Source organism: Dreissena polymorpha, unplaced genomic scaffold, assembly GCF_020536995.1.
Source record: "Dreissena polymorpha isolate Duluth1 unplaced genomic scaffold, UMN_Dpol_1.0 chrUn024, whole genome shotgun sequence".
NCBI lineage: Eukaryota > Metazoa > Mollusca > Bivalvia > Myida > Dreissenidae > Dreissena > Dreissena polymorpha.
Window position 1 is genome coordinate 331,150 of NW_026273338.1, and position 23,588 is coordinate 354,737.

At 35.5% G+C, this 23,588-nt stretch overlaps 2 protein-coding genes and 1 non-coding gene across 3 annotated transcripts; 2 read left to right on the forward strand and 1 right to left on the reverse strand.

Annotated features, from left to right (window-relative positions):
* Window positions 1–1,722: 1,722 nt before the first annotated feature.
* On the forward strand, window positions 1,723–8,944 carry LOC127863651 (uncharacterized). Its single transcript, XM_052403274.1, has 2 exons — window positions 1,723–2,513; window positions 7,840–8,944. Exons 1-2 carry the CDS (start codon window positions 1,886–1,888, stop codon window positions 8,178–8,180), a joined length of 969 nt encoding a protein of 322 aa, XP_052259234.1. The 5' UTR covers window positions 1,723–1,885; the 3' UTR covers window positions 8,181–8,944.
* A 4,068-nt stretch (window positions 8,945–13,012) lies between these two features.
* Trnas-uga (transfer RNA serine (anticodon UGA)) lies at window positions 13,013–13,094 on the forward strand. The gene has a single exon. It is a non-coding gene; the product is annotated as a tRNA-Ser (tRNA).
* Window positions 13,095–18,275: 5,181 nt separating this feature from the next.
* On the reverse strand, window positions 18,276–19,686 carry LOC127863660 (cytochrome P450 2U1-like). Its single transcript, XM_052403285.1, has one exon. It carries the CDS (start codon window positions 19,397–19,399, stop codon window positions 18,791–18,793), a length of 609 nt encoding a protein of 202 aa, XP_052259245.1. The 5' UTR covers window positions 19,400–19,686; the 3' UTR covers window positions 18,276–18,790.
* Window positions 19,687–23,588: the final 3,902 nt, after the last annotated feature.

Consider the following 23,588-nt stretch of genomic DNA (forward strand, 5'->3'; position numbering starts at 1 on the left):
TTTGTGACATACTGACGGAATGACAGACTGACTAACGGACGGACGGACTGACAGACAGAGAGACGACGGACGGACAGACCCATTTCTATATCCCTGCGCCATCATATTGGCAAGTAAACAAACGATTAAGTGCTCTCTACAATTAAGTAATATAACACACCGGGATAACACATAAACACATTTTTGAAATGATCATATGCCATTACACTGCAATACAGATATAAACCAATAATTAATATTTTATAACTAAAATATTACTTCAATAAAGGTATCGCACAGTAATGTTTGTATTGTGTGTCTGTTCAAACATGTTTTACAGCATAATTGAAACATCTATACGAATGTCATGATATTAAGATGATTAACTCTTGATCCATTTGCTTATGTTGTGTATCTACCATGTACTAGTTACTTCCCTTGACATATTTGATACTGATTGTAATAACGTATATTTGCTTCACTTCTCATGTAGCCATCGAACCAGTAACACGCAATAAAAGTATATACAAACTTATGCAGTCCTTATGATTGATGAACACATAAGTATAATGACCAAAATTATGACAACGAACAACCCATAACATTCAATTACGATGAATTACGATATCCCGTTATCCTCTGTCAAATTCGAGAATGTTTTATAATGCAAGGGCAATAAATAATAAGTCCTTAAAGCTATCTTGCTGTTTATCGAACTTGGCCTAGATATTATTCCTACAAATATGATCACCTAGCGTCAATTCTTCCTTGAGTTACAAAGCGGTGTACCCATAGCGGGCGTAAACAAATAAAGCCGGAAAATGTCATTCACGATAAGTGTATGCGAGACAACTTAAAACATGCAAGTAATCTACATAACGGAAACTTTAAAAAAACACATCTGGCAAGTGAATACACAATTTACTGCTCTCTTTAATAAAGTCGTATAACACATTAACTCATTTATGACTATGATCATATTTCATTACACTGCATTATTATAATACAGATCTAAAAGTATATATTACAGAGGTTGTTACCCAATCGTGTATAATTTCCTGACTTAAATGTTACTTCAGTATAGGTATAACATTTACATACTGCGTGTCTCTACCATATTGACACCTGCAAATAAATTGGGAAAGATGTTTCATTTGAAATTACGCCATACAAATGGACCGGGCCTTTGAACAATGAAATACTTGTCTTAATAGAAACAATTCATCGCATAATTAGCCGCTTTTACCGTGCGTACTTTTTATTTGTTTGATTTAAAACAATTTAAAAACATATTTAACCATAAAGCATGTTTACAAATATTGCCATGTGGGAGATTAAAATGCAAACATGTTTGGTTTAAGTGTAGATAAAGTAATAGTTTAAAACAATTTACGTTTCAGCCATAAATTGTGCTATTTGGCTTCCTACATTTTAGTTGATTCAGAACACGTATATTTATTTTCACTACCTAATTACTTGGTTTCTCACGTGTGATGCCCGAAACCGACTGATTTTCGTGATTTATGCTCAGAGACATGAGGTTTAACCTGCCAATACAGTTTTATTTTAACACTGTAAAAAACTATATTTACATGTTATTATTATGTAAAAGAAACTATATTTATATGTTATGATTATGTAAAGTAAACGACACTTATTAAATAATATTTTAAATGTATTGATTATGCGAAGTCTGATCTTGATTTAAACCCCAGTTTAGCTTATCCGATGATCAAGGAAGTGCAACACAACACGGTTCAATGTATTAACAGATAGGAATAAGCTATAGTTAGGCACGGGGCATGACAATTTCTCAATAGTGTTATATCATCTGCTTGATAAAGGCAATTTGTAAATAACGTTGCAGCAAAGCTCTTTGTTTCTTTCTTAAAGGGATCATCTAACAATGAGTTCTAACGTAATCCCTGGTGGGAAATACGTGAAACTGAGTTGCCAGTGTGAGATTTGCTATGGAGTACAATTAACAAATCTTCTATATTGTGAACAATGCATGCAGCATATGTGTACTTCGTGCGGATCACTTCATGACAATTTCAGGCTTTTAGCTAATCATAAAATAACTAAATTAACTGCGGTCAATACATCGAATGCTAACAAAGCCTTACCTGACAAGCGGAATACGGACACTGAGTCTGAAAGTAAACTGTATGATTATGCTGATAACGAAGCACTCGCTAAACTGAACCTGCATTTGTCTAGTCAAAATCCAACAGACTATAAGGCACAAAGTGGATACGTTAATGTACCAGAAGCGGATGGTTATATCCAACCGACCGCTGGGAGGGCGAGGCAGACAGGTATCATGGGCAAAAGACCGTTCGACATGACAAACACAGCGGCCAAGAGACCGGTCGACAAGACAAACGCAGCGGGCAAGAGACCGGTCGACACGGCAAACGCAGCGGGCAAGAGACCGGTCGACAAGAAAGAGGCAGTTGTCGAGGACGACGATAAATTACACGATTATGACCAGGTGGATGAGATGACGATGGAACCAATGTTAACCATTACCGGTAGGTCCTAAATATAGGGTTACTGTGGTTTCGACCGAGAGGTTCCGGGTTAGATCCCTTTTTTGATAGCGTTCTCGGAATGTTACCAAAACCATTAAGTACTGGGTTTTTTTCCCTAAAAAACGGGCTTGAGAATGTCTCTATAAGCAAATGATTATCTATACAATCGAGTTCAAATAACTAAGTTTGAGACAATAACTTTGTGGCGTTTCACATTCACTTCCGGTTAGTGTAACTGAATGTTGACTTATATTCAATTCTTTCAAGTCGGTACATATTCGCTTCCTGTATTTTTGCCAATATTTATTTACTGTGTGTTAAAAACTCGTATTCATTCACATACTGTATGTTTACCCATATACTCTTCCTATGTATTCGCCCATTATATTTACTGGTAACTGTATCGTGTGCCATATTCTTTTTCTGTATGGTCATCCATATTCACCAATCGTATGAAGGATCTAACTGTAAATTATTATCTAAATTCACTTCCCGTGCATTGACCTATATACTCTTGCTGTATGTTGTTTCACATTCTCTTACTGTTAAATGGCAAATTTTCAATGTCAGTTTGCTATTTACACGTAGCCACTTTTCCTGTTGGTTCGGCCACCTAAGCGTTCGAAATTGCGCATGCGCAACTTAAATATTTATTCAAATTAAGATGATGAGATCTAGAACTAAAAACATCCATAGAACGCAAATAAACCGAAAATTTTGAACTCAAACTTGTTAAACATCGATATACTTATATGTATATGTTGACAGTCGGAAGTCTGTATCTGCTGACCGTTTAACTATTGGTTCGTGAATTTTAATGGTCGAGCGCACGCGCTCCAATGTGAGGCTCAAAAAGGGGGCACTGGGTTGTAAATCATTCACTGGTTTTCAATTCTCAATTAAGTCATGTAATGTTTGTCTCAATAAATAAATAAACAGTGAAATCAATTGTAACTAAGCAGCAAAAACAGCAAATATGCACAAACTGTGAGTAATTAATGAAATTGAACAAATGAAGATTTGATTCGTTGGTACAAAAGTCTCACTGCAGTAGGAAAACAACTGAACAACGATAAACAACATGCGCAAAGGGCGCAATTTAACTGCAATGAGGGCACAGAAAACTGTCGCCTCGTCTGAGTACAGACTTGGCATGACAGAATGCCAAGTGAACCCAATGTCCACACTCGTCGCACTGTCCCCAGTTGATTATCTTTAGGTGTGGTCGCTTGTCAACATTGATGGGCGCGAATTGCTCGCAAACGCAGCAAACTTCTTCGTCGTCAAAATCTGACTCGCTTTCAAAATGTTCGGTTCGGTTGATAATTAGACCGCTTGTAGATTGTTTGGGGCTTGTTTGTGGCAGGTTTGTCCTGGATGATGATGGTGCCTTGCTTTTCCTTTCTGTGTCGTAAATTTCGAGCGCCTCAATGTATACATCACTGGTGAGTAGTTTCCCGCTAGGCTTCGGTTTTGGGGTTGTGGGATTTTGCTTCCCGCATTTGCATTTGCAACGGGCTGTTGTGCTGGCAGATTCGGACTTCGCCCGCAGATACTCATCCACCGCCTCTTTGCCAGCGCGTATCGACTGCATCTTGAGCATTGGTGTATCATCTCGGAACGATTCACACGGCAAGAGCTTTTCCATCGGAATAGCGTTTTTGTTCAGGGGATGCACGCCGGTTTTCCTAAAAGCGGACTCTACGTTCCAGGGACAGAGGGCCTTCAAGTACGCCTTACATGCGATGCCTGCAATTTCGTATTTCATGACGATCTTGCCTTGATTCGCCTTCATGTACGAAGCACATTAGCTATAATAGAAGCGCTTGAACAGCCCAAACACTCCAACATCAAGGGGTTGCAGGACATGCGATGTGTGCGCTGGCAAACAGAACAGGTGGATGTGTCGATCTCTGGCCCATTTCACCATCTCTTGGGAAGTATGTGTGCTGTGCCCGTCAAGTAATAGAAGAACTGTTTGGCCGCCGTCTCCTCTATTGACGTACTTCAAAAAGTGGTTTTCGAGGTAGTCCTTAAAGGTTGCAGTGGTCGACCAACCAGTTTCCGACATTGTCACAACGGCATCGGGTGTAAGTTCTTTCGACAATTTGTCGTTGGACCTTTTTCCTGCATTAATAATTTATGTAAATTACTACAGCGTTTAAATATTAATAGATATATAGTACGTTAATGTTGTGTTTCAAAGTTAATATTATTTTTTTCTTTAAATTAATTCAAAAAGATCAATGTTTTAGTTTTATAAATACTGTACTACATAATTATGATTGTAACTCATTTGCTAAGCATATATGGATTAAAATTAAGTTTGCTTAGATTGTAATGAACCTTTAAACACAAAATATTGCGGCAGATGCAGTCCTGATGCGCTTGCGTACGCGATCAATAGTATTGTTGCTGATCGTGGCGACGTGACCGCCTGTGCTTTCTCGTTGATTGGAGCGATAATGCTTGGTGGTCGATGTTCAGGAGAGGAGCCAGTTTCGTCCAGATTGTATATGCAATCAGGTCTCTCCTGTAGCCCGTACACCGCGATAGCCACTTCGCGGTTTTCTGGAGTTGATTGTTTAGCTCTGTTTGAATCCAACGCTGAAGGTTCCAGTGTGGATATTCTACTCTCCCATCTTTTCAAAAGCCATATAGCCAACAGTTACTGAGTGGCTTGTCAGTAGCGCGTTTTCCAAGGTGGTGCGCCAAATCGCCTGCCATCTGTTGCATGGCTGTGTTCCTGGAGCCGTACCCCAGTCTGGCAGAGTCTTCTGCGTGTTCCACCAACCTCAGTTCCTCGTTTTCGGTGAAAACCGTTTCAGTCATGAAGTTATTTGGATCCACGCGACCACTGATCCTATCACGCAATGTCTGGTATGGAATGTTGTATTGAAGAGCAACACGACGCATGGACATGTTTTTCAACTTTACTTCATCAACTGCTTTAAGCAATATGTCAGGGGTATAGTTTTTTTTCCATGATATTTTTTAGGAACTGCCTACAACGTTAAAAAAACACGCGACGTTAGTTAGATATTAATCAGTTTGCGTTCAACTTACCATTTTCCCCGTTAAGGGCCTCTTCTTTACAAAAATGTCGACTTAATTAGTCGATATTGTTTTAGTCACGTGACCTTGACATTGTAAACAAAAATCCGGGGCAGATGTAAAACCTAAATAAGCGTAATAATTAAGGTATACTGTTACTCAGTTATTTCAGTGCAAATTGAAATTATATGAATGTGTATACAGTAGGAAAAACAAAATATTACCTTTTTTGTCCTCATTTTTCACTTTTACCGAGAGTGCAAAATCTTCCGGATATACTAATATCGAATTCGGACACATGCGACGCACGGATGCTTTTATTATTGCGTCACAAAAATATTCACGAACTAATAGGAATTCACGAACCAATAGGAAAGAAGGATACTAAGTAAACTATGTTGTCCAATATGCACTAAACTATATTGCCAATATTCACTAGCATATTTCCGCCCGAATTCCCTTTAAGGGACTTGTTCACATATCGGATCACATTGGAAAAAAATGCTGATTTATAACAGAGGCAAGTTGAAGCTCCAATATAGTGAGCATAATAGAGCTGTTGACAGAAAACAAGAAAACGTATGTGTCGCTTTGGTTGGTCGAACCAGTGTCCTTGGAATGTTAAGGCTATGGCATATGTCGTCCAAACTGTTTAACCAACCGATGAATCAATTTTACATTTAATTAACGTGACCCTCGTGTTGTACAAATGAATTATATCAAACAATCACATACGCATTCAAATATCAAATCGTTATAATTTTGTTTAGCTTTCCAAATGATACTCATTCTTAAACTAAGTATTTCCGGTATGAGCCTTTTTAAGTGGTGATTGTGTTTGCTAGATGTTCAATGTTCATTTATTGTTTGAATCTGTGAAAAAAACGTTGGAAAATGCACAGTTTTGACAATCTGCGACCAAGTCCCTTGACACAAGAATGAAGATCTACGTTATATTTTTAACTCGTTTTGAAAAAAAAATCACCAAACTTAGTTTGCCATTTGCAAAAAGTTCTTCATATATGTATGTTCTTAAACGGAACAATTTGGTCTATTCCATATACAATTAAAATGCATAATATTTTTGAATAGTTTGGATGTAAAAAGCGTTTAAAATAATTGACCTTTGGTCATTTAAAGATTAAAAAGGTTAAAACCTAAAACCTTCTTTGTATGCTTAACGGGGAATTACATGGAAGATTGTTTTAAATTGCAATGGTTTCATTAATACATAAGGATAAAATGTTAGTATTTTGACCTCTCTTCCGTGCCAAAGACGCAAAAATAGTACAAGTAACATATAGTCCATCTTGTTAAGAAATTTCGTTTACCATATGCATTTATGTTTCTAGTAAACTACGTTCCAATACACATAAATGAGTGAAAGAAGATGAACCGCTTAAATTACTTTCTCTCTTTTCATTGCAAGAGTACGTCCAGAAAAATATCAATCAATAAATCAATTGGCATGTTTTAAATACATACCGTCATAATCCAATAAAATCGTGTTTGTTACTGCATATTATGCAAACATCATAATCACATTTATCTTGATATCGTATTTCACAAATAATTCGTTAAGAAGTGTGTGAACTGGTTCAGGTTTTGTTCGATCAAGCATGCACTTACAAATACTACGTATCTTTTCATTTGCCCAATTTTAGTTGCATTGCATCGTATAAAAACATAATATAGCTTCGATGTAAAGCGAAAAGATCAAAAGAAAATGAGTGCACATCAGACATCAGTGTTGCTTAGTGTACAACGTTCGTGTTTTGCTTATATAAAACACCAAATAAAGAGTAAATGTTATATACCTGATTTAGAGTGTACTTTGTCGCTAAATCTGAATTTCCGGAACACTTGGCAATTTGTAAATACGGGTCATGTTTTTATTTCCGGTTCATTAAGCCGCACCCTGTACGCTTTTATACTACATGTACATAATTCCAATACGCCGCAAACTTATGTGCATGCGTGCAAACATATAAGAGTGTCGAAGTCGGCAAAGTTCGTAAGTTACGGATAATGCTGCTTATAATTATTCGTTCTATTTATCTTATTTAGATAATGTCTCTTTTGGTGACAAGTGTTATAACAAGAAAGTTAGTAAAGAAACATACGCCCTGTGTGTATTTTTTGTCATGTTCATCACAATAAATGATTATAGATACTTATGAATACGAATTTGTATGTCGTTTGTTATAATTGTGACAAAACATGATCATTAACTATGTTATTTATTTGATTATTTATTGAACAATTTATTCAGGTGATCGTTTCGACGTCACTGTCCAGGATACACTAGTGGCCAATAAAAGCGGAATAGTAGGACATCAAGTGCTGGTCATCAACGAAGCGGGTATCACAGTTCTCCATAAAGTTACCAAGTCGCCTATCATGGTGTTCCCGTTACCATGGTTACGTCGTTTCGGCCAACGAGACGGCATCTTCTACTTTGAGGTTGGACGGAAATGTCGCCACGGTGACGGGGTGGTGAATGTGTCGAGTGCAGACAACACACCGGCAAAGGACATTTTAAAATCCCTGACAATGCACTCCGCAAATGCCAAAATAACTCTCCCTAATGAATATGGAAAACTATGTAACTAATTTGGTTTTTATACAAAAAGTTCCCGTAAGGTTTCCAGCTGGAGGGACTAAAGCTTTACGGTTCGTCCGGTATCAAACTGAAGATATTGTGATGAAACATGTCACCAAACGACGATGCGGCGAATAGACACCACCTTTTATTTTTAACCAGAGGCTGCTTATAAGAGGTTATGCGGACATGTAATAACAAAACAACTGATTGGACATCTTCTTTAACGGTAAAAAGTCGTGTAATTGTTAAGCAATAGAATCACAATAACTCGTGCAATCACTCGAAAAGTACCAAATATATTGTTGAGGAATTTGAAATGCACATGTACACACATGTTTTCAGCATAATTCAAACATCTGTACGAAGAAGTCATGACACTTCTATACAAAGAAGACATTAACATTATTTCAAACAAAGTGTAATAAGGTAGGATACGTTCAGTATCAACTGTTCTTTCAATAGCACAACTATATATGAATCATTATTATAATTTACAGAGATAATATCGTCAAATCATAACTACATTATATGATAATTTATACGAATATTTAAAAAGTTGAATCTTTAGTTATAATAATAGAAGTATAACTAGTACGCTTATGTAACCAGAGTTGTAGATGAATGCAGCATTTCCTTTCCAGATTTATCGAGCGTTTGACTGTCGTATTTAGATTATACGTTCTATACAGAATCTAGATCAGAAATTACATTTATATATCGATGTCATTATTGAATATGTGATGTAATTGAACAATGAATTCTATTTCATGTATTTGTCGGTCTGTCTTTCTTTATTTCTGTCCGTCCGTCCATCCGTTCATCCATCAGTATGTATGTTCGCTTATTTGTTTGTTTGTGAGTGTGTACGTGATAACACCTACCACATTGCAACTCAGGTTTGTTAGTTAATAATCAGAATATTAGAGTAAAATGTCAGCTTTGAATTATCGAGGTATACATAGACTTCTATACATACAAGTGTTGATGTAAAATATTTGAATAAAATAGACATTAACAAGAAGGCTTAAGGCCATGGGAAACTCATTTGAAAATCAACGCATTTTAACTGATCTGTTCAGCTCTGATGTGTTTGTGTAATAACTGTTACTTCCGATCTATTTGTTTATCCTTATTACTCTTATTTTATCTGGGCCGACACATCATTGGGACACAAGTTTTACAATTGAGTAAAGATGACACCTGATCAGCAGTTGTGAAAGAATCAAATGCAAGTCTAATATGGAATAATTTTTTTCATATCATATACAAATTCTATCGACCAATATTTGCTTAACTATGTCAAAAGAATTATTATCAATTCAATAAATGATCTGAAAAAATTCGGAAATAATTGGAGAAAAGTTTCAATAGGTTTTTGATAAAGTAGCAAAAGATAAAAGTTCCATTTCCCTGGCAGCCACGTTAATCATGGACCGTGGTCATTGTCGGACCCTGACAAGAGATCCCTAGAACACAATTATCTGCTCAGTGAATTTCACAATAATTGAGCTGGATAGTTTGATTTCTTAAGTGTTCTCGTACTTTTATAATCGAATTGAAATTAATTAAAATCGACGTGCTAACATAGTGTTTGACCCCATGTGACTATGATAAAATAAAACTTAACAGAGATATCATTTAGACAAAAATGTAATGTTCTGATCAAGGTGCACAGAAGCCGCTCGAAAAAGCTTTACGAGTCGAGTTCTTAAAGTGCTTTCAAACATGCTATATTTAACCCACTGGTGCAAGTGAAAATGAAATTAATTTTGATTAAACATAAATAATAACTTTTAGACAAAGTATGAGTAGCTTTTGCAAATTGAAAATATTTCAGTAGAACCTTTCCGACGCGGAGCCATATACATTTAATTATACGTAGAAATGACTTGGATGAAGTGTTATAGACAACTCTAGCAGACAAACCCAGTGCTGTGCCAGTCACAGTTATATCCCCTGCAAAAGAATGCAAGGCTATATTGAGCACCGATATATAATAAGGCTAAATGCAGATACAATGAGATATTTCATACAGTTTCTGGCATAACATGTTTACCAGGTGAACCGTCACATTTATTTGTTACTGGGCATCTCACCATGCGACGTTTTAGTTACCTAAAAACATGGATATATTTAAGTTGAGAAATTCAATATCATTAGAACTTTGTGTTGTTTCTTTCAGTTATCTGAGTCACCAGTCGATTGTCGTCATAATCATCATCGTCCTCGTCGTCATAGTCATCATTGTCGTCAACATACAAATAATATCATAATAAGTTAAAATGTTGTATAATTTGTGATTGTCTATTTTACGGTTTTTGTTCTTGTCTGCTGGCACTCACGGAAAATATGATCGTGATTTAATACGTCGCTATAATTTTACGATTTTGAATCGACTAAATATTTTTTAGCTATGGATACTTTGGTCAAATAGAGTCAGCATCGAACAATGCGTATTTTTAACATATCAACACTTACCCCGAGATAACAATGCAAGAGTAAACTAATGGAAAACGTAGGAAATAGAATATTAACAAGGTTTGACAACGATGACGATGAAGAAAATGATGAGTATAAGCAGTGAGCACTTAATATAAGTAGCAACCCCTTAGTCTTCAGCAGGCGGTGAAGTTTATCCACAATAATCCCTTATACTTCCGCATTTCGTTGTGCAGACGTTGTATTGAAATTCGTAACAAATAAAGTAATGAATTCGATGAATTTGGATATACAGCGGGTAATATCTAGTACAGTTCACAGGCTGTTGATAAAGGCCAAGATGGATGACGCCGACAAAAGGAATAACAGATACGAAGACTACCCGTGCCTTATTGAAAACAAATTCCCGTCGGGACGATAGTGAACATGTAATCTTCATTGTTAAATATCTCAGTCCGATCGGAATTAGAATCTAGTGGCGTCATGCGAAAATGGGTCTTATGACATATGCGACCTGGGAAGCTTTAGACCAGCCTCAGTGCTGCCTCGACAGCATTCCCGAATGACAAACCGGAATATTCGAATTTGTTAAACACATTTAAAATAAATTAACTTAACCAAATGGAAAGATTCTGCATTGACTTCAAAAATGTTAAATTATAATACAACACAAAATGATTTACTTGTTGTGCAGTAAAGCAAAATCGATGTACGTCTGTGGGAAATCCCCACTATTGTTTTTTGTAAATTTGTTCATACGACACAGCTTTTGCTTCTGCAACTTATACGAGCATACTCATCTGTTTCGGCTTCTTCAATATGGATAGCTTTCGGTTTTATTATTGAAATATCAATATCGGAGCCTAAATTTGATTTTACTGCCAGTTCGCAACAAAATGTCTTTAGGTCTGCTGAGAATGTATTAAATGTAAAATTTCCTTTGTAATTTAATATCAAGGTTTCAGCCCAGGCGTGCATTTAAGATCATACGCTGATGTCAATCGACCACCACAGTCATTCATGGATACTTTTCCAGTGACTGAACCAATCTTTAATAGATATATGGAGCGTTCAAATGTTGTGTGGATTGACAAATCGAGTGACAAACCAGATCCATTTCTCATAGTTTTGTTTAAACAAATACTGGCCTTCTTCGGACGTTAGCGTTATCAAAGTAGAGTCTCCGAAAAGATTGTGAGCTACGTTGTTCTCATGTTTATGTATGTAGATAATATGCGATTAAGATTTGTTCAGAAAATAACTCCCCTACATCAGACATAACTCTTTGATTTTGTTGATTTTAGTGAAGATCGTTTCAAACCAACAACATTTAATTAACATCAACTTGGTTTATCTTTTTAAAAGCTATTATTAATTTTGTACATTGGCAACAAAGTACTGTGGCATATTTCATTTGAAACACACCATAGTGCAATGATGCAGGTCACACTTTCTCGTGAATCAATGGTACTCCATGAACAGGTTTTTGTTTGAGAAAAGGGCATATTATCATGTTTTTAATGAATCAAACGTAGACTACAATAGCAACAAATTTTCGAAAGAAAAGAACCATATTAGTCTAGCTTTTATTATTTCTTTAGTAATATCATTTCACTGTTTTAATATGTGTTTGACTTTATGTGTACTTTACTACATGCTTTACAGGGAAATAAAAGCCATTGATAAGTATTTATAAAAATTAGTTAAGGATTAGGGCACATTTTATTTAGGAACTGGAAAATGTGTATTCAATGAGAGTTCATCCAGCAATTTTATTGTCTTTGATGGAATACCGGTAATTGTGATAAAATGGTTGCTTTAAACAATTAAACAAAAAGGACAACGCGCAGAATGAAACGACTTCAAACGTGTTTTTTAACAATACAACTGATTAAGATCATGAAAACAATATTTTGGTACTACATTTGCATAACACTACACTACAAGTCCATCAACACGTCTTACAACGTTAAGTGAACAATACTCACAACCTTTAGTAATACTGCTTAATAAATGGTGCTAAAGATAAACTAATTAGACATGAAGTTTATTGTGCTTGTTTGAATTTGTTATATGGCTTTCATTGTTTATGAAGTGCTTTGGTAATGTTCTTTATAGCGTTGTACTGATAAGAGATTTTCATTATTTCTGGAACAAATCATTTTGATGTGTCAGTGTTTTCGCTCGTTGAGTTCAGAATGTTTTGTTGCATATCAATCCTATCTAGTTGTGTATACCTTGAGCAGTTGTAAGATTATTAGCAGTGTTTTCGTTTGAGGCAATGTTGTGTTTGTCTTAAGGTAGCTCCACTGTAATGATTTCCCGCGATTTCTTAAAAGATCAAAGAGCCTTTTTACCTGTTTACTTATGGATATCTAATTTAAGCAGGTACCAATGTGAAGTTGTTGTGGCTGAGTGGTTAAGGCGATAGACTTGAAATCTTTTGGGATCTTCCCACGCAGGTTCGAAACCTGCAGACAACGCATACTTTTTGGGACGCGTTTTATTTATTTGCTAACGTAATTTGATTTAATATAGCATATAAGTTATGTTTATTGTTAAAAATGTAGCAATTTTTATGCACATTCTTCAATTTTCAAAATTAAAACAACGTTAATTACGGCCGCATTTGGTCATTTACTGCTGAAAATACGAATCATGCATGTTGCATTTTTATTTTTATTTAAAAAATAAATTAAACGGTAAAACTGTCTATTTCTTGGTATTTTTGCTGTATATAGTGTATCTATAAAAACTTAGTTGAAAATATTACTTAAATGATACTATTTTGAATTTTACGACTCTTTGTTTTTAACCAACCCAATTTCTTCTTGGCTGAAACCACTTACATTTCATGGCGCTCTTCCATAGATAACAAGTTATGACAAATAGATGTCTGTAAAAGAATACTCATTTCATCTTGTTTAGACTTTTGACACCTTTACTGCATCTGTACACACCAATTTCATGCCCATATTTGGAAATCTGGATGAATTATGGAACTTAATATAACTTAGGGATGCAAATAAACTGGACAAAAGCCGAGCTTGGGGGTGGTTTTGAAAAAATCAGTATTTTTTTTTTAAAGCATGGAAAGCCTACCTAAAAATTTGCATGTAGTGCAGTAAAATGATGCTGATTACGAAAATAATACATTAGATTATATTTGGAAAGGTGCTCACTACAGTGGTGCTACCTTAATATTGGAAAACAAATATCAATAACGTTTTATTCATGCTTTTAAATCTGCTATTTTGAAAACACTGATTTAATGAAACTCGATATATAAAGCCGTCTTTGAAACTAGCTTCTCATTTGTACAAATGTTTATAGCAGATGGAATATTTGACTGGCAAAAATGACTTAGTTTGTTTTGTGTTAAATAGCTTAGATAAATCTTAAAGATGCTTAAACAATCATTTTATACAGGTACACATAGAAATAATGTTTTTGTACAACTTACTTTGTTACTATTGTTACTGTTGTTTATCTTGGCAGATGCTTACATCGGCTCTCACATATATGTTAATCATGAGTTTCTAACTAAATACATTTCACCACAAAACTGCATTTGTAAATGCCATTGATCTTCATTCTTGTGACACAAAATGAATTTGTGCGATATAATGTTGGCTGTATATAGCTTTGTAGGATGGTTAGGTGACATGTTTTACTGGACAGTGCAATATTATTTATAGTGGCTCTTTAACTGTGTTTAAACAGTCATAAACCCTTGCATATCTAGTTCAATTAGGGCTTGGGATCGATTTAATGCTAGTTGTCCCCAATCGGTGAAACCGGACGGGACTTATGGTTTGCGCTCTGTGTGTCCGTCGGTATGTCAATCAGTCAGTCAGTTTGTCACACTTTTCTGGATCCTGCGATAACTTAAAAAGTTCTTAATATGTGTTCATGAAACTTGAAACATGGATAGATGGCAATATGGAGATTATGCATGTCATTTCATTTTGTTCATGCGTCAAAAATTCTGGTTGCAATGGCAACAAATATATATATATATATATATATATATATATATATATATATATATATATATATATATATATATAATCTGACAATTTTGGAGTTTCACCGGTAGAGAACCATATTGCTTGACAATAGTCTTGTTTTACTTGTAATAACTATCCCTCGCTTTGAAATATCATTTGAATGGAAAAATACTATCGAAGAACAACATGATATGCAAATTGTGAGCATGCATTTCGGTATATTATATGTATATATAAATCTTGATTATTACACAACATTCTTAATTGAACCAGATACAGGCACAACATTCTTAATTTAATCAGAAACAGGCCAAGTGTGTGTACTATTTACACGGTTTTAAGGATCAAGTATTGTAACTGAAAAATGGGAGCATTTGTTAATAGTTTTAGGCCAAAATGAATGATACTTATTGTCATCAAAATAAGAAATTTAATTGCAAAAGCCCCAAATCTTATATTATAACTTTAAACAAAGAAAATGCTTCATATATTCTTGTTTACATAAAAAGATCCTTAACAACCGCTGTAAGAAAATTAACCACTTGACTGGAAGGCTTGTGCTAATTATGTTCCAATTAAACATTGAAACAATACACCGATCTGTTTAAATAAATGTTATCATCATTTTCTTGTTGTAACAAATTTGTATGCCCCCTTTCGAAGAAAAGGGGGCATATAGTGATCGGACTGTCCGTCTGTCTGTCTGTCTGTCTGTCTGTCTGTCTGTCTGTCTGTCTGTCTGTCTGTCTGTCTGTCTGTCTGTCTGTCTTTCCGTTACACTTTGCGTTTAGGTTTCAAAAAAGCTCATAACTTATATGTCCCTTGAGATATAACCTTCATATTTGGTATGCATGTGTATATGGACAAGGCCTTTCCATACGCACACAAATTTTTACCACTGTGACCTTGACCTTGAACTTAGGGTCCGCGTTTAGGTTTCGAAATCTGCGTTTAGGTTTCGAAAAATGCTCATAACTTCTATGTCCCTTGAGATATAACCTTCATATTTGGTATGCACGTGTATATGGACAAGGCCTTTCCATGCGCACAAAGTTTTTCACCCCTGTGACCTTGACCTTGAACTTAGGGTCCGCGTTAAGGTTTCGAAATCTGCGTTAAGGTTTCGAAAAATGCTCATAACTTCTATGTCCCTTATGATATAACCTTCATATTTGGTATGCATGTGTAAATGGACAAGGCTTTTCCATACGCACACAAATTTTGACCCCTGTGACCTTGACCTTGAAGTTAGGGTCCGCGTTTAGGTTTCGAAATCTGCGTTTAGGTTTCGAAAATGCTCATAACTTCTATGTCCCTAGAGATATAACCTTCATATTTGTTATGCATGTGTATATGGACAAGGCCTTTCCATACGCACATATATTTTGACCCCTGTGACCTTGACCTTGAACTTAGGGTCCGCGTTTAGGTTTTGAAATCTGCGTTTAGGTTTCGAAAAAAGCTCATAACTTCTATCAAGCGTTAATAGGGGGCATAAGTCATCCTATGGTGACAGCTCTTGTTTTTATCCTAGTGCCATTTTACAGTGTTCTTAATCACATTAAATTGTTAAGTCTACTTTTGCTTCCAGAAGTTCTGAGATTACATTCTAATCATTGTCAAGTGTTGCTGTTTAACATTGTATTGTTAATACTGAACTTTAATGATAACATTTTCCATTTAATTCGGCAAGGTTTGATATCCTCAGCATTTTCTGCTTGGTTAGCTGTTGGTCAAATTTAACTCTTCTGCATCATTTGTTTGGTGTCAACAATTGATTACGACCATATTTTATTATGAGGAAATTATTTCAAATGGATTTATATAACATATAAGATATTTTTCAAATCAGATTTTATCCAAACTTGTGTGATATAAAAATATGACCATAAAATCTTTGAATTTGAGCAATATCAACATGCATATGAGTTAGACTCCCTTTTTTACACAACAATAAAATTGCAAATACATATGTGTGCAGTATTAAAAATTATTTTTTATCCAATCCTGACCAAAACAAGACAGGATTTGCATGAAATTAAGACTTTAAAATTAACATATTCATTTAGCTGGATGAACTGGTCGTTGCTTATGCCCAAAACCCTGGACCACCATGGACCTTTTGTTGAGTTGTTTTTCATTCGAATAGTTACATTACAGGTAAACAAAAACTACTAGATAACTAAGACACATGAACATGAATTTCAATATTGTTTTAATTTTAACTGTTATTAAATAGTCAACACTCCTAGAGACAATTGGCTTTTGTGAGGATTAACTGCGAGTACATGTAGTCTACAAGTTTGTTTAACTTTTCATATTGTATTCACCCAGTCTGAATGAATTGAACTGAACAATTGATATTCTATTGAAACTTTTGTTGAGCACATAATATTTAATATATCAGGAACACATGTTAGTGACTTTTCAAATAAATTCTAACAAAAGTACTAGCTTCTTTATTGATATTTATTAAACTTATTTTCTTATGAGACTTTTATTTACTTTTGTTTTACTATTGTTGTCTTAGAAATGCCAGGCTATTTAGGAACAGAGAAGCTTTGAAATTGGCTTTGCAAATTTTTGCACGATTTTTCTACATGAGAGCTAGTCAAATAAACAAGGTATTTATTAAGTGATTTTGTTTGATAAGGGCTTAATGTCTGAACACGAACCGCAACACAAGAAGATAACCTGTTGCGTAAATTCTGTTTTTATATAGCAGTAACACCAATAAAATAGGATCATTTTAATGTCATTCACTGGCTGTGTTCCATTTTCGATCAAAGATACCTGTTTAGAATGATAGATATTCTACATGTGTTCTCATTTGATCTATCACATTCCATAATCATTTAAACCATTACATAAAATTTTTTATGTTAAATCTATAGTTTTTTCCTGTTAAGCAATTATATATAAGCTTGCTTGTTATCCCCCGCCACAGGCGGAGGGATATTGAATTGGCGTTATACGTCAGTCTGTCACAAAACCTTTTAGGGCTCTATTTTATAAACTATATATAATATCAACATAAAATTTCAGCTGTATAGATATCGATGAGAAGTGCCATATACAAGAACCATAACCCTATACTTTCTGTAATAAGAGTTATTGCCCTTTGTGTTGTGTTTTTTTTCACAAAAAAATAGCATGATGGAACTTTTCAGGGCCACATTTGAACATGGAACTTCCTGGGTGTGTAAAAATCAATGGGAAGATGTGCCATGTACAAGAACAATAACTGTTAACTCAGAGTTATTGACCTTCGTTGATTGTGTATGATGTAACTTATCAAAGCTATCTCAGATACGCTACACAATTTTAACATGAAACTTCATGGGTGTGTAGATATGAATTGCAATTCATAAAAATAATTACCCTACACTTAATTAGTACCTTACATTAATAATTATACTGTATATCAAGGGAATTGCACCGATCCATAAACAAAGTTTATTTGGTGGGGGATATCAATTGAACGAATTGGATTGTTTCACTAGGAATTTAGGTTAAAACCATTATCAGAATATTCTGTTTTATTACTGTTAATGTTAATGAATCACAGAGTAAGGGGCGAAACAGCCCTATATGTATCAGTGCTTTATATGTTCATCCATTGTATGCATAAAACGTATTGATTAAAACAATAAGGAGATTCAGAACAATTTATTGTCGGTAACTATGGAATAGTACACCGGCAAAGAGTTGCAATCGCACATGTGTATAGATAGCTTTTGTCAAAACATCGTAGTCTACACTGCAGTCAGAAGATCTGCTAAGCGTGTTTTGCAACAAATTCTAAATGTTCTCCGCGCTATAAAGTTTGTATAAAAAAATCGCAACACCAACTCTTCCCATGCTGATGGCGTGCCGTTGTATAAATGTAGCATAATTTTAGCGCTCTTTTATTAGGGCAAATGATCAACAAGAAATACAAGAGCACTGTTTATTTGAACTTGCATTTGTTAACGTCGGGTTAAGATTGAAATTATTAAACGTGTTTCGGATTAAATATCTTACTGTGCTCATTTGAAAATTCAACAAAATACGGAATACGGACCAACACCATTTTCATTCCATAGACATGCCAAATGTTGCCGGACTTCTTCCAATATGGTTCCTATCAAATAACGTCACCTTTGAATTGACTGTGCTTTACTCAAAGTTTAGATCTTCAAATTCCTCTTCGCAATATCTACATTATAGTCCTCAGGTCTGTACGTTATTCCGAAAACACCATTAAGTGTTGTCCTTTTGCAACCAGCAGGTAATTTGAACTCCACGTTTTGTACAATCCTTGTCACATACAGGAACAGTTCGATGCGTGCGATGGATTCCCCTATACACGACATTTGACCCATAGAAAACGGGATCACTTGCTCCGATGCTTGCAAAATACGCCCGGAGTCATCGAGGAAACGCTCTGGCCTGAATGCAAAAGGATCTGGAAACACTGATGGATCGTGGTGCACGGAGGTTACATTTGCGATGATAGTTGTGCCGTTGGGTATTAAGAAACCTCTAAATGACACATCTTCATTCACAAAATGAGTCACGGCCAAAGGCACGTTGCTTCCAATCCGCAAAGTTTCCAGTATCACAGCTTCCACGTATGGAATTTCGGAACGGTCACGTATCGCAAATAACTGTTTACCGATCGTTCGCGTAATCTCGGCGTGTAATTTGGCCTGAACTTCAGAGCTAGAAACAGTATCATCCAGTTCATTGTGGTAGCCGACGTTTCGCTCCACGCCGCCATGAGGTCGTGATGACATTTCCAAATCTCGTCACGTGCCAAGGGGGAGTCCTCGGATAAGAAGAAATATAACAAGCAATCCCGTGATCCTTGTAGGGCAACCATCTCCCTCTGCTTAAAAACTTCATCAAAATACTCGATCATTTTTGCAGATTTGTCGCTTATATATTGTAATAGAAGCAGGTCACCCGGAAGTTTGTCCAACCATGGGAAACAATAATGCCGCAATTGAGTATTAAGAAAGCGCTGAAACCCCAAGTCAAGTTCGTCAAGATACCACTGAAATGGTTTATCACCGCGTTCGGGTCGTTTACCGTGAAGGATGTTAAACATCACACTGGCAAAGCTAATTGACATTGTTTTTCTTGGACAAAACAGTTTCTCGATGTGTGGGTAATATCGTCGATTAGCAAGTCTAGTTCCTCGTGTACAATTTTCTCCAAGACGGCGCCATTCCTGATAAAACATATATCACGGAAAGCGTTCATAATGTACACACGTTTTGCTTTCCACTCCGGACCATTGCCGAATACCAGATCCGTGGTTATTGAACGGGCTGTGAAGTCATTCTCGGGTCGAAATGAAAAATAGCGACCTTGCTTTAAGAACGCGTCCTTTATAGCTTCGTATCCGTTCAGTACAACGGTAAGTTCCGTACCAAAATACAGTGCAAATACGTCGCCGTATTTACAGCGAAGATCTCGGAACACTTTGAGTTTGTCGGTCCCGCTAGCGACCCCAGGTTACCGATTATCGGCCAGCGACCAAGGCCAGGAGGTATGCCAGGATGTCTGCGTGTTGACCAGTAGATCAGTAGAAATGTCACAATGAAAACAAGTACGCTTGTACCGTCCAGTAGCACAAAAAGTGAATAACATATTGATAAAGCGAACATTTCAGATGCTATTATGAATCCAATGAAAAACTCTTTAAGTCGTTATTTATAACCACATTCATCGACATGAAAAACTGGTGTCAATGTTATCGGTGTTATTCCGCGTCGTTTTCAGTTTTAAGTGTATACCAAAATCGATTGCACTGCGAAATAATGTAGAATATGAACTCTCTATCATTGAATGCTGTTCCGCATTATGCACTCGCTGTATGTATACAATGTCTAGTGCCGATCAAGACATATGCCGTATATCGGTCAAAGCATGTACACACTTGCACGCTTGAAAGATTGCGACTGCTTTTCACCTTGCAGGCCTTTCCCGCTCCATTTTGGGAAAACGCCACACTGGAATTTTGGGAATTTCGCGTCGGGAAAAACCCCATTTTGGGAAAAAAAATAATCGCAAAACTGGTTCAATTGGAAACAAAATCGCATGTAAATAGTGTTTCTTATAATTCAAAGAAGCCGTTAACTGGTAAATAACGACTATTTTGATAACATATTATTAAAATTGCCTAAGCACATTTTGTAACACATTTAGTTAATTTTTCATTGCAGCCTTTAACTTTAATACTACTTTTGTCACAAAAATGAAACTATCGACTGGAAACAGAGCAGCGGGTAGCATTTAAGGATCCTGTACTTTGTTGTAGAGTGCTGATTGTCATCATCATCAGGTAATGAATTTATCCGCTTTGAAACATGACCTTGATTGGTGAACAACTGGTAACTTCATCTGTGTATTCCCTGGACCCAAGTCCAGTTGTGCGGGCAGATTACTAAGAAAGTGTTCGGGTCTATGTGTTGAGGATTTGTATGTTGACCTTTTTTTGCTACATCTTTACGTTTTGGGAAACTATATATATATATATAAAACGGAGTTAACTTGTACACATAATATTTTGTTCCTCTCTCACAGTCTAAGTTCAAATGAAAATTGCTAATTGCTGTTGTCTGTATTATTTTAAGTAGAAACAGTAATGACATTGTCTTGGATAAAGAGAGAGAGCTATATAAATGTGAACATAATAATAACCATTGGAACAAATATATAGAGCCAATTGAGCAAATTCATCAACACAGCCTGAGGTGTGATAAATTTAACTAGCATTCCCAGCAGTACAAACCTTGCAGTATGAAAACCTTACAGTTGATAGAACATCATATTTCGGATTATTATAATTATTTACTTTTTTAATTCACGAAAATGTATTTCTGATTTACCAAAACTGATCAAATAATTAAGAAAATAAATCCACGTAACTTTTCATGACATTTGGAAAGTCAAAACTTTGGTTTCGTCTGTAGAAAATCAATAAAATGAACGGATCCAAACAAAGGGACGTAACTTTATGTAAAAAAAGTTAATAATTACAATTTGTGTGTGTCAAGGATACACTATGTAGGTAGATTTGTTATTCACAATGTCTCAATTCGATAGAATATGCTAGGGCACCAATTATTTTGAAACAATATTGCTTTAAAAGAATACATAACAGCAGTATTGCGAGTTTGAAAAGAATAAAAAGGCAAAATAAGGGGTATGCGTTTGCAAAGTCCCATAACTGGGTAAAGCCCCCCAAAAAATTTGAAAACTTTTGGCAGGAAATGCCAACAACCTAGAGGGTTAAGAAAAACATGACCTTGAAAATTTCACCTTGGGGAGAGCAAGGTCATAATGCAGCTCAAGGTCTAGAATACCTGTCATGTAAAATTCAGGTTTCAAATCATTAAGATACAATGCAAACAATATTGGCGATAAACATTCACCCTGCCCTACACCAAGCATACATTAAAAGCTGTCGCTCAACGTATTGCCTTGTTTGAGTTTTGTTTTCATGGCGTTATACATTGATTGCATTAAGAATATTTCCACATATACGCAATTGAATTAATTTTTACCATAGATTATCTTTTACAATTTAATCAGAGGCTTTAGAGAAATCTATAAAGCACAATACAAGTGTTAACCTTTATTAATTACATGCGTTAATAAGCCGTGCAATACAAATACATTATCGACAGTACAAATTTCTGACCGAAACCCAGCCTGCGCTTCAATGTATACACACATTCGTTCGGCCCCAATCAGTTCATCTGTTATTGAGAATTTTATTCAAGTTTTCCAAAAGTAATTGGAAGAGTAACACCTCTGTAATAATTGACTTTATATGTAATGGTATTACGTAACCCTCAGACCATGAAGATGGGGAAACAACCTAATGTAATAACTTTATTTAACAAAAACATATGTAACTAAGGTCAAAGAACGTCTTGACCAAGAAGACAAAATGCATTCAAGTACAAATCAGACCCTTCGCATTTACTAGGATGAGTTTCTTTAAGAGTTTTTTATATTTTCGTTCATTGAAATTGGAAACTTTAATTCTTTCGAACATTATTTCCAATTCATTATTTTCATAGCGTTCAATACCAGTGCAGAACATCGTCATCGGTGTAAAAGAGTGCTGACTGAGTTCTTGCATCAATACAATTTCGTTTATTTTCATCGTTGTATTGTTTCTAAAACAATGTAAGTGTCTGTTGAAATTAGTTTTCTTCTCTGCAAACTCGTCATTAAACCATCTTTTACCAATCTTTAAAGGGATTCCTGACCCTGAGACCTATGTTCCGTTTTAAATAAATGGAAAAGTACTTCATCACAAATATCGCCAAAATAACTTATGCATACATCAATATCATTTGCACTGCAACAATTAATTGCACTATCGCCACACATTCAGTTTATCAATAAATATTGCTAGTCAAACACTTCAGTATAAGATGTTAATGTTGAACCATTAAAAGAAAAGAGAAAAACTTTAAACAATGATCAGATAAAAATATTTGGTTCATGAACACACAATGTATCAATATATTGCAATACATTTTCGGTGGCTAATAGTCCACCACACTCGAACCAGTTCTACCAATATAGGTATATTTACCCTCCAAATCCCTATATATTCTGCCGTTCAAAATAAGCACCCTGTTTTGAGTGATCTAACAAATACACTCCGTTACTATTGAAACGCTTCTCGTCTAGAGAAAAGCGTATCTACATTCATCAAAAGTATAATCCTCAGCTAGAAAATAAATATTTCAGAGCTTTAATTTGCACCTTAATCTGACAAATCGGATGCGTGCGCGTTCATGTAGCCAAAAACAATAAAATACAAACCGCTAACATTTTTGGAGTCAATATCAATCATAAATTTAATATCGTCAAATATTTGATATCAAGAAATGCTTGTCCAGAACGTCCTCCAGGTACAGCTTGCACATACATATATATCAATCATTACTTAGAAAC

What these genes read in the sequence shown, in the direction of transcription:
- LOC127863660 (XM_052403285.1), bottom strand. Translation starts at nt 19,399, where the DNA reads ATGTCATCACGACCTCATGGCGGCGTGGAGCGAAACGTCGGCTACCAC.
- LOC127863651 (XM_052403274.1), top strand. Translation starts at nt 1,886, where the DNA reads ATGAGTTCTAACGTAATCCCTGGTGGGAAATACGTGAAACTGAGTTGC. An exon ending in ACCAATGTTAACCATTACCG is followed by an intron (nt 2,514 to 7,839) that starts GTAGGTCCTAAA and finishes CAATTTATTCAG; the next exon opens with GTGATCGTTTCGACGTCACT.